The sequence below is a fragment of the Cupressus sempervirens genome, chromosome 3 (assembly GCF_028749045.1).
Source record: "Cupressus sempervirens isolate cs-2001-9-10 chromosome 3, ASM2874904v1, whole genome shotgun sequence".
Lineage (NCBI taxonomy): Eukaryota > Viridiplantae > Streptophyta > Pinopsida > Cupressales > Cupressaceae > Cupressus > Cupressus sempervirens.
Window position 1 is genome coordinate 745113742 of NC_143120.1, and position 13176 is coordinate 745126917.

General features: G+C 33.9%; 2 protein-coding genes across 2 annotated transcripts in view; one reads left to right on the forward strand and one right to left on the reverse strand.

Annotated features, from left to right (window-relative positions):
• LOC149568971 (ras-related protein RABA2a) overlaps positions 1-6368 on the forward strand; it is a 50020-nt gene extending 43652 nt beyond the window's left edge. The window contains exon 2 of the mRNA XM_089821785.1: positions 5564-6368. Within this exon, the coding sequence (XP_089677911.1) occupies positions 5564-6040 (477 nt within the window). The 3' untranslated portion in view covers positions 6041-6368. The remainder of the gene's footprint in view (positions 1-5563) is intronic.
• The window catches only part of LOC149568972 (MADS-box transcription factor 21-like), a 376483-nt gene continuing 365603 nt past the window's right edge, over positions 2297-13176 (reverse strand). The window contains exon 7 of the mRNA XM_089821778.1: positions 2297-2477. Coding sequence (XP_089677904.1) covers positions 2406-2477 — 72 coding nt within the window. The 3' untranslated portion in view covers positions 2297-2405. The remainder of the gene's footprint in view (positions 2478-13176) is intronic.

The following is a 13176-nucleotide window of genomic DNA, read 5'->3' on the forward strand; positions in this document are numbered from 1 at the left end:
GTTACCTTCTTTTTGTATATTTCAATGAAAGATCGTCACCTTTCATTACATATCATATGTGGTAACCACCACGAACAAAGTTAGAGGGGGTGGTAGAAGGGCGTTCACCTCAATTCTCTCTCCCAAAGATGAATACATTACAATGAATTTCACTTAGTACTTCCCCCTCATAGAGAAAATATCATTCACAAAGGATTGTGCCTCAAATTCTCCCTCTGAACAGTGATCTTGGGAAGTCAGGTCCTGTAGTTACTCCCTTTGAGACTCTCTTCACCCAAAGGATGCCTGTTGGACTCCCTCTGAATCTGATATTAATCTTTCAACCTTCAAGTGACAAGTTATTACTTCCTTGCGATGTACACATGAGTAGGTCCATCACAATCATGTAGTCATACACATGCATGTTGGACTTCTTCTAAGTATCAATCTTCTGAGCTCCTTGTATAAGGTTGTCTTTGATGAAGTATTGAACTCCCTCTTGATATGAAAGGATACTCATAATCTTAATCATCAAAGATATTCGCTTCTTGAGCCTCACTTTAACCAGCCAGATCATTAGATGACTAATAAATTCTAGATCACAACTTCTTTCAAGTTACTACCATAAGATTGAGTCTGCACAATATTTGGTAGCATGTGTAAGGTACTAACCTTCTTTTCCTACAAGAACATCCCTACACATAAAGGAAAAGATCAAGGCAAATAACCCTTATAGTACGAATACAATTAAGAGAGAATATGGTAAGTAGATAAATGTAATACTCAAAGCTATTGAATACTTATTTGTGCATCCTTGTACAAATTGCTTTAATGGAGGTCCATATCTGTCAAGTTAGAAAATGTCTCCATATAAGCATTTGTCAAACAATGGGAATGGAGGATTGATTATTATTTCCCCCCACAATGTAAAACTCCCATTCTTATATTGTTTGAACAATTTTGCATCACATCTATTATAACAAACTTCTTTCCATTTAATATATCTCAGAACCTTGGTCTATTTGTGCTATGGGAGGGTGTAGTAGAACGATCAGGCCCAACTTTCAACTCTGGTCAACAAACACATCACTTTCATAATCAGAGTCAGCTATTGCATCATTACAAGCTTTTACAGAAATTTGCCCTGCCCTATATCCAGTAGTCTATTGTATTTGACATACACGTCTTATAACATCTTATTGTAATCCATTTTTGATGATCTTGCATCAAATTCATGCTAAGATGCTTTTGAGATGGTCATAATGTTGTTGTCGTGCTTGGTCTAGAGAACTTGAGTGTCATTTTCTTGTTTATTCCTTTTTGGTAGATGAGTCATCTAAGTGCCACTACAAGTTTGTGTCTCTACACAGTTTATCAGCATGCATGACTTCCTCACATGATTAAAAAAAATCTTCTCCCTAAAATCTTTATGCAATCTATTATCATTTGATTAGTCGGCTCAATGCACCTCTCACACATTTCCGGTTTTAATCAACCACTATGTATTTATATGGTGCAACCGGTCAAGCCTTTTGACAAAGAGACATGTCTAGATATAATCACACCTTTTAATCTAAGTTACTGATGCATTTGGAAATAGGGCAGATGCGATTGTAGATGCATTTTGATGCATGGAGGCATTAGGATGCGTTGTGGATGCTGCCAAGAATCTTGCTTCCTTTCTGCGGATGCGCGCGGGATGCTTGGGAGAGCATCTGGAGAGAATCCGTTGAGCATCCGGGTGCATCCTGTGAGCATCCAGCCATTTTGACACTTAAGTGACTTATTAAAACATGTGTTTAATAGGTTTTTTTTTTTTTTTTCTCCTATTTGCCTTACAAACCTAAAACGGCCCTAATAGAGGCCATTCATTGCCATTCATTGTTCTATTACTGTAATTTCAATTTGATTATGCTAATTGCTACATAATGTTTTTTAATTTATATTTCTTGTATTTCTTTGCGTACATAAATTATAGTATATATATATATATATTTAAAAAAAAAAATAATTTGTGGATGCAGCCAAACACACTCAAAATCCCCCAAAAAGAAAATCTGCGCATCCACGCATCTTCAACTTCTCTGATCCACTTTTCTTGAGATTGGATTCTGTAGGACTGCAACCTCAGATAGATCATGTCACCAGCCTCAAAAGAATCACTCAATGAGATGCAGATTTGCATATTGCTTCTACTGATTTTGGGCTTGTTGCCAATTCGCTTAAAAGATCTCTTAATATCTTGTCATTGCTGTAAAAATCCTTAGTATTAGGCACGCTGCTATCTCCAAACAAGAAATCCATGAAGCTTGGAAGCTCATAACCATTGAAATCTGTGAATGGTGACACTTTAATTGACATGTGGTAATTGAAATTGTAACAATACTCACCAAGACGTAACCATCTTAGCCATAACTTCTGCTGCTTTAAAATGTTGTTCTATAGATACCCTTATATATATAAAAAAATTTGCACATCCACGCATCAGCACCCCACACCTGCATCAGCATCAGAACCAGCATCGGTAACTTAGCTTTTAATTAAATTATTATATATATATTTTTAATGTAATCACAACTTTTTATTTGAAATGACTTTAATTGATTTCCTTCGATATGTCATGTTTTCCATCATCATTTTTATTGTGTTCAACTTCCATCACTAACAATCCTCCCATCATTTAAATACAAATATTTTCACGGGTGGTAGTCTCAAATATAGCCGATTCTCTAATATATGCTAACATGGCTTTGTAGTTTCTTATTTTCTTCATACCTAAACAAATACATTTTTTCCAAGGTCGAGGTCTCCGGTACTGGTACTGGTACCGGTACCGGTAGGACAATTTTTCAAATAGGAGACGAGGGTACTTGGAGACGGCAATTTTTTTATTTTTATTTTTTTAATAGTTTAAAGAGTCTAATACTAAAAGTAAATACAAAATTTGAAAATAGTATACTATAAGACTAAAAGGCTAAAGTAAATAATAATACAAATGTCACATAAAAAATTAAAATATACTCATAGAGTCAAAGATTTCAAAACTCACATGATCACAATATTGTATCTCATAGACATATTTGTTTTTCAAATATTGCATATGATCACACCATCATATCAGATTGATAATTGCTGAGATTATCATTACATATTCAAATTTTAAATTCAAAAAAGTATAGTTTGATGCTGAATTGCCGATATGCAAACAAAAATGAACACTTTGTACAATAAACAAAAAACAGAAATATATTCAGTATTAGTAAGTCGATGGTACTATCTTCTACTCCACAAGGTTGTGATCATCCATCTCAAGGTCTTCAGCTATTATGCTCTCCAAAAAATCATCACTCTCTAACTCAGGTTCCTTTGATGGCAGTACAACTGGGGGCAAATCATTAAGACCATTTAAAGTTATTAATTTATTAAATAAAATATTTCAAATGATTTAATCATTTAAATTGTCGGTGGTCTTAATTTTTGTATTAAAAACATTAAAAAGAGGGCTAAAATATATAAAATTATTTAATATTATATTTTACATTTATATTTTATCAGGAGACTTCTGGGAGACTTCACTTTTTGGATTAGGAGACGAGGAGACTTCAGGAGACTTCGTCATGAAGTCTCCAACATTTTTTGAGGTCTCTAGAGACGCAAAAAGTCTCCGAGACCGAGACGCGACTTTTAGGGGGGAGACGGGTCTCCTGGTAACCATGATTTTTTCTTTTCATCTCGCTTGTGTTATTTATATCACTTGGTAAACGCATCTCCCATATTTTGAATCATTGCCGAACATGAAATATTGTTTGATATTTGGTTGTATCCAACTAGATAACCACCACAATATCTTTATTTTATCAAGCCATTACAAGTATATTACCACTGATATTAAAATGATAATTCGAAACTCCATCATAAGTCTATGGCCAAGCATCTCTCGTGTGCCATCGATATTGATGCAGTATTATTTCCATGGTAATTCTTGGTCTGACGTGTCTCTATCAATAGTTTTTCATTGCTGACTGGGAATAAACTTGTATCTTCTTACATTATCCGTAACTTTATTTGTTCTGGTTTATCGGTGTATTGAGTAAATGCTGCTTTCATCTATAGACTTTAAAAATGTGAAGCAGAGGTATTTATAATATGTATGGTCTGAGTCAGCATCTTCCAATAAGACCAGCGTTGTTGACTTCCAATAATACCATCTTCCAGTTTGCCCTTTACATTTGCTGATATAGTCGATCTCAATATTGCAATTACATTCTTTATGGCTTTGATCCAACACTCATTTCCATCTCTGTCTATCGGGTTTTCTTAAAACTCTCTCTCTCTCTCTCTCTCTCTCTCTCTCTCTCTCTCTCTCTCTCTCTCTCTCTATATATATATATATATATATACATAAGCTGCGATCATGATATTTTCCATCTCCTGAATTTTTCGATTCCTGACAGTATCCTTTCGATCTGAATTTTATCTTTTTCTGACAGAATTAATTGACCTTCGTATATATTTTATCGGCCTCTTTTGAATTAACTTAACTATCTTGCTTTTATTGATTAGCAGATTTTCATCGCCCTTTGCTCATTCTTCAACACTTCTTGCATACAGATCTTTAGCTACTTCAACGTTGTATATACAGCATCACTCCAGGTTCAATACTTCAGAATCAAGACTAAAAATAACTATGTTTTTACCAATTTATAATGACTCAGTTCTGCATAGCATCTATTCTTAGCATTTTTATTTTTACCAGTCACAAATACTGATCTATCTATCAAATAATAGAGGACACCGCGTTTATATGTTTCTACAAGACATATTCCTTGATTCATTATATATGATATAACAAGAATCTTACTTCATCCCTTCACTTTCATTGCAAGTTGATTCTTGATTTCTTTGTTACTTTCAATTCTTTACATTTGCAGTTTGGCTTTGATACCATGTTAATTTTATAGGATCGTTTTCTGCAAATGTAATAACATTGCTATTTATTTCTGTGTTCCAAATGCAGCTTCAAATATATAAAAATATGTGTAGAGGAGATATGTCTCATGAAGAGACCTGTCTCTATGGTTTATTAGTTAATAACTATTTAGACAATATTAACATTAATATAAATAACCATATATATATATTACAAATAAAAAAAAAAGAATATTTGTCTAAATGATGATTTAACATCAACAATCTATCTCATTATCAATCAATCCGACTGAAGCTACAAACTTAACAATCATTTGGCTTTTATTATTGTTGCATCATAAATGTTAGTGGTTTCCTTGACTTACCATCATTTATTTTATAATCAGGGATCTCAAAATTAATGATAAAAATTCATATTCAAATTCATGGTGTAAACTCTTGTTTACTTTCACTCTTTCCATGTAATTAGGATGGCTTTAAATGTAAAACTATCAATTGTTTGATTTCAATTTTTTTTTACCATATGTTTTGGGTTTTTTTTAGCTGGTTTATTTCCAATAAAATCCAAGAAATTTAAAATATCCATATCTTTTGGTTGCTAAGAAATTCCCGAGAACAACTATTAATCTTTTGTTGTCTTATGATACTCCTATAGGTGGAAGGAAAGACAGTAAAAGCACAAATATGGGATACTGCTGGCCAGGAGCGATACAGAGCAATTACAAGTGCTTATTATAGAGGAGCTGTTGGGGCTTTGCTAGTTTATGATATCACTAAGCCTACAACTTTTGAAAACGTTGGAAGATGGCTGAAAGAGCTCAGAGACCATGCAGATTCTAACATAGTGATCATGCTAGTGGGTAACAAATCTGATCTAAAGCATCTGCGGGGGGTGGCAACAGAAGATGCTCAGAGCTTTGCGGAGAAAGAGGGTCTATCATTTTTAGAGACATCAGCACTTGAAGCCACTAATGTTGAGAAAGCTTTTCAGACAATTCTAGGTGAGATTCACAGGATAATCAGTAAGAAAGCTCTTGCTTCAGAGGAAGCTGCAGGAGCTGGTATCAAGGAGGGGAAGACCATTATTGTTGCAGAATCTGATACTAACTCAAAGAAGGGCTGTTGTTCGTAGCAACATGATAACAAGATCTGAAATATGGTATTATATCTCAATTGCATTTTTTTGAGGCATTTGGTAGTCCATATCTAATACCCACTTATAACTGTATTTTGCTCATCCTTGATGGTAACTTGTAGTTGCCACTTTCTTGAGCATTTTGTTTCTGCAAGCTAGTAATTGTTTCAGGCGTAATGAGCATGGCACTTTCATATTTATTTTAAGTAGAAAGTATTTTCATTTTATTTATTGTTCAACTCCATTGGGTTGATCTGTAATAGCTTATACTTTGTTGATTGAAAAAATGTGTTAAATTATTATGGCTGTGCCTCTTATATGGATTTATCGAACTGGTCCAAAAGCAAGAACTGATATCTAATGATTTTAGGATATATCTTTTTTTGGCCTGAAGTTCAGGTAGTATTTTTAACAAAGGTCTAAATTATTTATGGGTACACTCACATAAGTCTACCTTGCAAATTCTCTCCTCACATCCTTATTATTTAGACTCCATTTCCTACATTACTGGTCGCTAGTATTGCCATCTAATGGCCAAGCGTACGACTTATTCCTTATACATAATACTTTGTTGTACATCCATTTCTATGTTGCAGATTGGATAATTAATGAACGGCATTAGAGCTTCTTTGACCCTTCAAACTTTTTCTGACATTTTTTTTTTGTATTTTATTTGGAGAATTTTCTTGAAACTTGCATTTTTCTCGTTTTTGCTGTATCTTTTGGTATTTTAATGCTTGAATTATCTCATGGCTTTTACTATTTTGATCTTATGTTTTCTCAAAAAATATTGAGAACATTTAGTAGGTTATGTGTGGTGTTGAACAAAATTGTTTGTAGGAAAGTTTTTTATATCTGGATTGAGCTGTGCAAAAGTTTTAATATAAAAATCTACTAGACAGTGATATCTACGTTACTTAAAGTTTTTGATTGGTCAATAATTAGCTTTTCACATAATAGTTTTTCTAGATGCTTATCATTCTATTCAGTAGTACTGAATGTGGTCAGATCTAATATTATTTAGCCTATATAACCTGTAGGATATTTGATATTTCTTTCTAGTAGATCAGTTCTCTGTTCTTCGTTCCTGTCGTTTCCAGATGGTAAGGTTTACTTTTACGAGAAACTTGCAAATACATTTTTGTATTGAATAGAAAAAGGCTTGTTGTGAGTTGCTCTGGAGATTTTGTATAAATTATCTAGACATTCTGTGTAAGACTTAGACTAGAAACTTGCATACGCTTTTTAAAATTCAACAGAAAATGCTTTTACACGGGTGTTTTTTGTGGATTTTGTATAAGCTATGTAGACACCCTTCAGATGATAAATTATTTAGACATTTTTTCAGATAACAAATCATTTTTTCGATTTGATTAATTTCTCTGTTTTCTAATAGTTATGGCATTGATTTGGCTGAAATGTTTAGATAGAGCCGGGGTATTATGGAAGGGTCTTTCTTAAAAATAGGGTATAGTTGCTGAGATTTTTTAGGAATATTTTAAGGTGAGTAGTCTTAATGGTTTTTTTTTGGTTAGTTTCAGCTTTAAATAAAAAGCTCTGAAATTTAAGGGAGCAAGTGGTACCATCAAGTTTAGAGTGAATATCAACTTAAGAATTTAAATTTATGATGTCATTGTTTTATTATTATCATAATTAAATTTTTAAAATAATAAATAGATTGTTGACATAAGGCAAAACTAATCTTTAAGTTGGTGGAGCTATTCCAGCCCATCCAATTTTCACCCGCTCAAATTAAGGGGGCTAAAAAACCAGAGCTCTATTCCAAATAAATCCCGCACCCCCACCCCTGCCTTTGCCCTTGCCCCCATTTTTTTTCATCATAGAGCTACACGCTCTACAAAAATAAAGTCCAAGCCCCTCCCATGGGACCCCTGTCTAATTCCTTATCAGCTTCTAAGGTTGACAGTTGTGTGGTTGTTAAATATTGTTATTGGATTTAATATTCAGATTTTGTTATTGGGTTTAATATTCAGATTTTTCAATATCAACATTCTTGTAGAAGTATTGACATTCTTATAGAAGTATTGGTATATCAATTTCTTGGTTCTAAATTTGTTATTTTGTAGATATGTATACTAGTCAACTTGGCAAACCATCTAAAGGGCACAAGAATAACACCAAATATAAGATTTCGATAAGTTAGTTTCACCAGATTTTATATATTTTAAGAGGTTTATCTTTCTTGCTTTTCACAAGAAGAATAAATTCTGACCAAGGCGCAAATTTCTTGAAAATGGGAATCTGCGTCCATTGGATGCATACGAGGAACTTTCTTCTTTTTCAACTTAGTCTGATCCTTTTAACATAGGAATGATGTAGGGTCCTTCATGGGAAGACTTGTATACTAGACTTCATCTTTTGAAGCATATGAAATATTGTCTGACATGGCCTTCGTGTGATTTGAAATATGCAACGGTTAGGGATTTTGCTTGATTGTCCCTAGAATCTTCTCCGGGATTAAAATTGCATTTGTGCTCCCTTTAGTCATGAGGGTTGAGTGTGTTAGGAATAGCGGTTTGGTTGGCACTTGGATGTATTTTTATGTGTTTATTGATGACAGGTTTTGTTGTTGATGACAACATATGTTTATGTGTTCATGACAAGCAAATATTTTGTATATCGTAGAATGATTGTTAGCACATTGAAGTTGGTATATGACATGTTAAATTATGAGCTTAAATTTATGTAGAAGAATGAGTATAAACATCAGGTCTATGTTTGCTGAATCTTATGTTCAGTTCTAGACGAGTTACAATATGTTTGGTGAAGACTAGTAGTAGACTAATGTATAGGGGATTAAGGCCAAAGACAATTGATCGTATATTTGTTGTATTTTATTGGCAAGTTGGAATTAATGTTAGCGAGCTTGGATCGTGGTAGAAGACTTATTCGTGTATCTATGTTCGTGATAGCAAGGCACTTGGATTATTCTAGACAGGTTATTGTCTAACATCCAAAGTATTCTATTGACAATCAATTGTGTTAAGGAGATAGATTGATTATCATAGTAAAATGTAATAGTTGTATTGTAATGTGTGGAAGTATATTGTAACATTCGTAATGATGCTTATGAATGTGTGTATGCCTTAGCACAAACCTATGCAATTACTTGTACATTGGGATAGCCTTAACAAGCTGACCTAATTCATTATTTGTAAGGGTATAAAGGAAAGTTATATTCCTTGGTTTGGTATGATAGTTATAGTCATTGTAGGTATTGTGGATGTGGGCTTTCATGTTGGATGATCAGAGCAGAGCAATGATTGAGTTGGTTGATTGTGGTGAGCTTTAGAAGAATTATTTTGGCAAGACAATTGCAAATCAGTAAGTTCATTAATTTAGATATGTTCTCTTGAAGATTTGTTCTTCACACTAGTTGAAGGATTTAGGTAGTGGGTCTATTTGTTTTCTTATTAACTTTTAATAGGGTCACATCCTTTCATAAGGAACTTATAAATTAGTACACTATCTTGTAGGTGCCATTCTTACCAGGGTTTTCCTTTGATCAAGGATTTCCCTAGTCATCAAATTGTCATGTCATGGTGTATGATTTTCTACTGTTGTGCATCATTGTTTTAATTGTTGGAGTTAGGTTTGATAAATTTGGTCATAAGCTTAGTTGGAGACAACTGATTCATCCCCGCTATTGTTTGTGGACTTTACTTCTTAACAAGTGGTACCAGAGCTTGGTCATATAGGTTCAAATCTCTTTGGGTAATGCTGAGGGGGGGATTGTTGGACTAACAACCAACCCTTTTGGAATTCATGATGTGGCTTAATCGTCTCATGTGTTCTATAAGTCTAGTAGTTGTATGGGACATTGACATGTTGATCTTTTAGTGTAATGACAACTCTGACTTTTAACAAAATGTCCCAAAGCTGAATCGCAATCTTGGGTGGCTATTGATTATGTAGAAAAAACGTGAACACCATCCTAACCCTAAGGAGAAGGAGAAGGAGAAGGAGAACAAAATGATGGAAGGATTTGATGAATCTGACCTAACTCGAAGATCTACAGTGATGTTTAAGGAAAAAAAGATCGAAATCGCCTATTTAAGGAGGCATAAGAGATGTTTTCTAAGGTTGGTTCGTTGTTGATTGGCGATTTTAAGGAGTAGTTGTGAAGAGCAGAACAATTGCGGAGAAGTGTATAGAGTTTGATGAAGTTTGATTGCCTGAGGAGATGCCAAGCAGACTCGTGATGGAGATGATTATGAAGGCCAGTCAATGAACCAACAGATGAGCAAATGGAGATCTAAACTTGCAAAGTGAGTTGTATTGTATAGATCAAACCTACTATTACATTCTAACCATTGTGGCAGTCAAAGTCCTTTAATCAAGGTTGACTTAACAATCATTTTGTAAATCCTTTACTCAAGGTGACATTCTAATGGAATGATCCAAAGTCCCTTAACAAGGGCACTCCTAACAAGGTGATGCAATCCTTTAACAAGGTCACATTTAACAGTGTGTTATATAACCTTTAATAGAGTTGGCTCTTAAACGAGCTCACTTTAGAAGAGTGAAAAATTGGTAGTATATTACTTGGTGGTTTATTCCAAATTGGGTTTCCATGATAAATCTTGGTGTCAAAAGTATTATTTACATGTGTGGATGTTACTTTATGTATGCTATTTTTACAGTTGTTTATTTTACTGGCAATCGACACATACATGAAACAAAGAGTTAAGTAATTTCATGAAAAGTTGATTTGTTGATGATACATTATATGGACAGAGATGTTTTATGAGATTTATTAAGTTGTTTGAGATTGTTAAAAGTTGAATTGGTACATTTGGACCTAAGGATAATTGATTCACCCCCCTCTTAGTTATTTTGAATCATTATAACATAAGCGAGACTTTGTAAGGAACCAAATCTACTATATTAAACACAACAAATAATGCTATGTCTTCAAGCAAATCAATTGCATAGGAATTCTTACTTTTCCAAGATTTTATATTGTCCAATCCTTCTCATTTACAGTTTACTAGGGAAACCCTTTGGGTAATCTAGCCTTATTGAGGTGAACCATCACTAAATCACCTACTTGATATTGAACATCTCTCTTATTTTTGTCAACTATTTCTTTGATCCTTTGCATGTTCTTTGACAAGGTTTGCTTAACGTGTGCATGGACCTCTTTCATGGATTGGGAAAAGTCCTTTGCATAACCACCACATCTCTCTAAGCCCACAAGATCTTTACATTACATCATACCCCTAGGATGTGTCCCGTATAAAACTTCAAATGGGATTTTAACTGAGGTCATTTCACTGTATCATTATATGCAAACTTAGCTTGGTCTATTACTTGATCCCATGTCTAGCCATAGTCCTTAGTTATGCACCTTAAGAGATTTCCCAAGGTCATATTGACAACTTATGTTTGCCCATCTGTTTGAGGATGGTATGCAAACCCAAATGATAGATTAGTGCTCAATCTCTTCCATGATGTTTTCCAATAATGCCCAATAAATTTGGAGTCTTTGTAAGAGACAATATTGATTGGTAAACCATGGATTCTTATAATTTCCTTAAAGAACAAGTTGACAATTTGATAGGTATCATGTGTAACCTTGCATGGAATGAAGTTGGTCATTTTAGTGAACTTTCCACTACAACAAAAACATTGTCAAACCCATTCTTAGTCCTAGGAAACCCAACAACAAAGTTCATGCTAATACATTCCCATGGCCTATTGGTAATGGGAAAGCTGATATAGGCCTACATCTAAAGATGCATCTTTTGCTTTTAGGCATATAATGCAACTCCATACATATTTCCTAATATTTGTTTGCATCTTAGGCCAATTTAAAAATCTTTTCACTAACTCCAATGCTTTATTGAGCCCAGAGTTCCATCCTAGGCTTCTTTTATGCTCTTCTTGTATTAAATTTTCTCCAGGGACAAATAACTATCCACTGTAAACAAGAGTCCATTTTGCAAGGCATAGTATGCATATTCACCATGAAAATGATTCTCAAAACTTTCACATACCTTATAAGTTACAAATAGATCTTCATTCTTCTTGTATAACTCCTTGAAGTTATTAATCTCTATACTCTTTAATTGAATTTCTTGGATAATCAATAGTCTCATGCTTAAAGCATCAATTACCTTATTGGTTTGATCCTTTTTATTCTTGATAGTGAAATTATAGGCCTATATATACTCTACCCATTTTATGTTCTTTTGGTTGTGTTTATCTTGGAAATTCAAGAAACTTAAATCTTGGTTGTCAGTATAAGCTACAAATTCTTTAGGTAGGAGGTGCTACCTCTATTTTTCGAGGGGTTTAATAAATGCATGTGACTCCAAATCATAAGATGAATACCTCCTCTTGGCTTCATTGGGCTTTTCACTAAAAAAGACGTGTCTTCCCTCTCGACTTAAAATTGCTCCCACTAAAACATTACTTGCATCACATTCAGTGGTGAAAAGCTTGTCAAAACTAGGTAATATCAAGATAGGTTGGGTGGCTAGTTTTTGCTTCAAGGTTCCAAATCCTTTATTTGTTGCTTTTCTTGACTGCAATTTTATATTTGCACCACCTTTTACAATGTCTAGGATGGGTGAACATGTCTCACTAAAGTTTCTAATGAGCTTGCTATAGAATTGAGCTAGATCATAGAAGCTCTTGACTTTATTAAGCATTTTGGGAGGGAGGCAACTTAGGATTACCTCCACTTTTGAAGGATCTGTCTTCAAATCACCCATTTGAGATCACAAAACTAGGGTATAGCAAATCCTTCATGAATTCACACTTATCCAAATTGATGGTTATGTTTTCATCATGTAATGTCTTTGACACAATATTTAAGTGCTTAAGGTGCTCTTCATTTTTTATACTAAAAATCAATATGTCATCGAAATAAACAACTACAAGCTTACCCTTTTAGTCCTTTAATACCTCATTTATCATCCTCATAAAGGTGCTAAGGGAATTTGCCAACCCAAATGGCATAACAAGCCACTCACAACCCCCCTATGGTTTTAAAAGTTGTTTTCCACTCATCTCCCTCCTTGATTCTTATTTGGTGATAGCCACTTTTAAGGTCAATCTTGGTGAATTACTTTGCACACCCTAAAAAATCCATAATGTCTTCAATC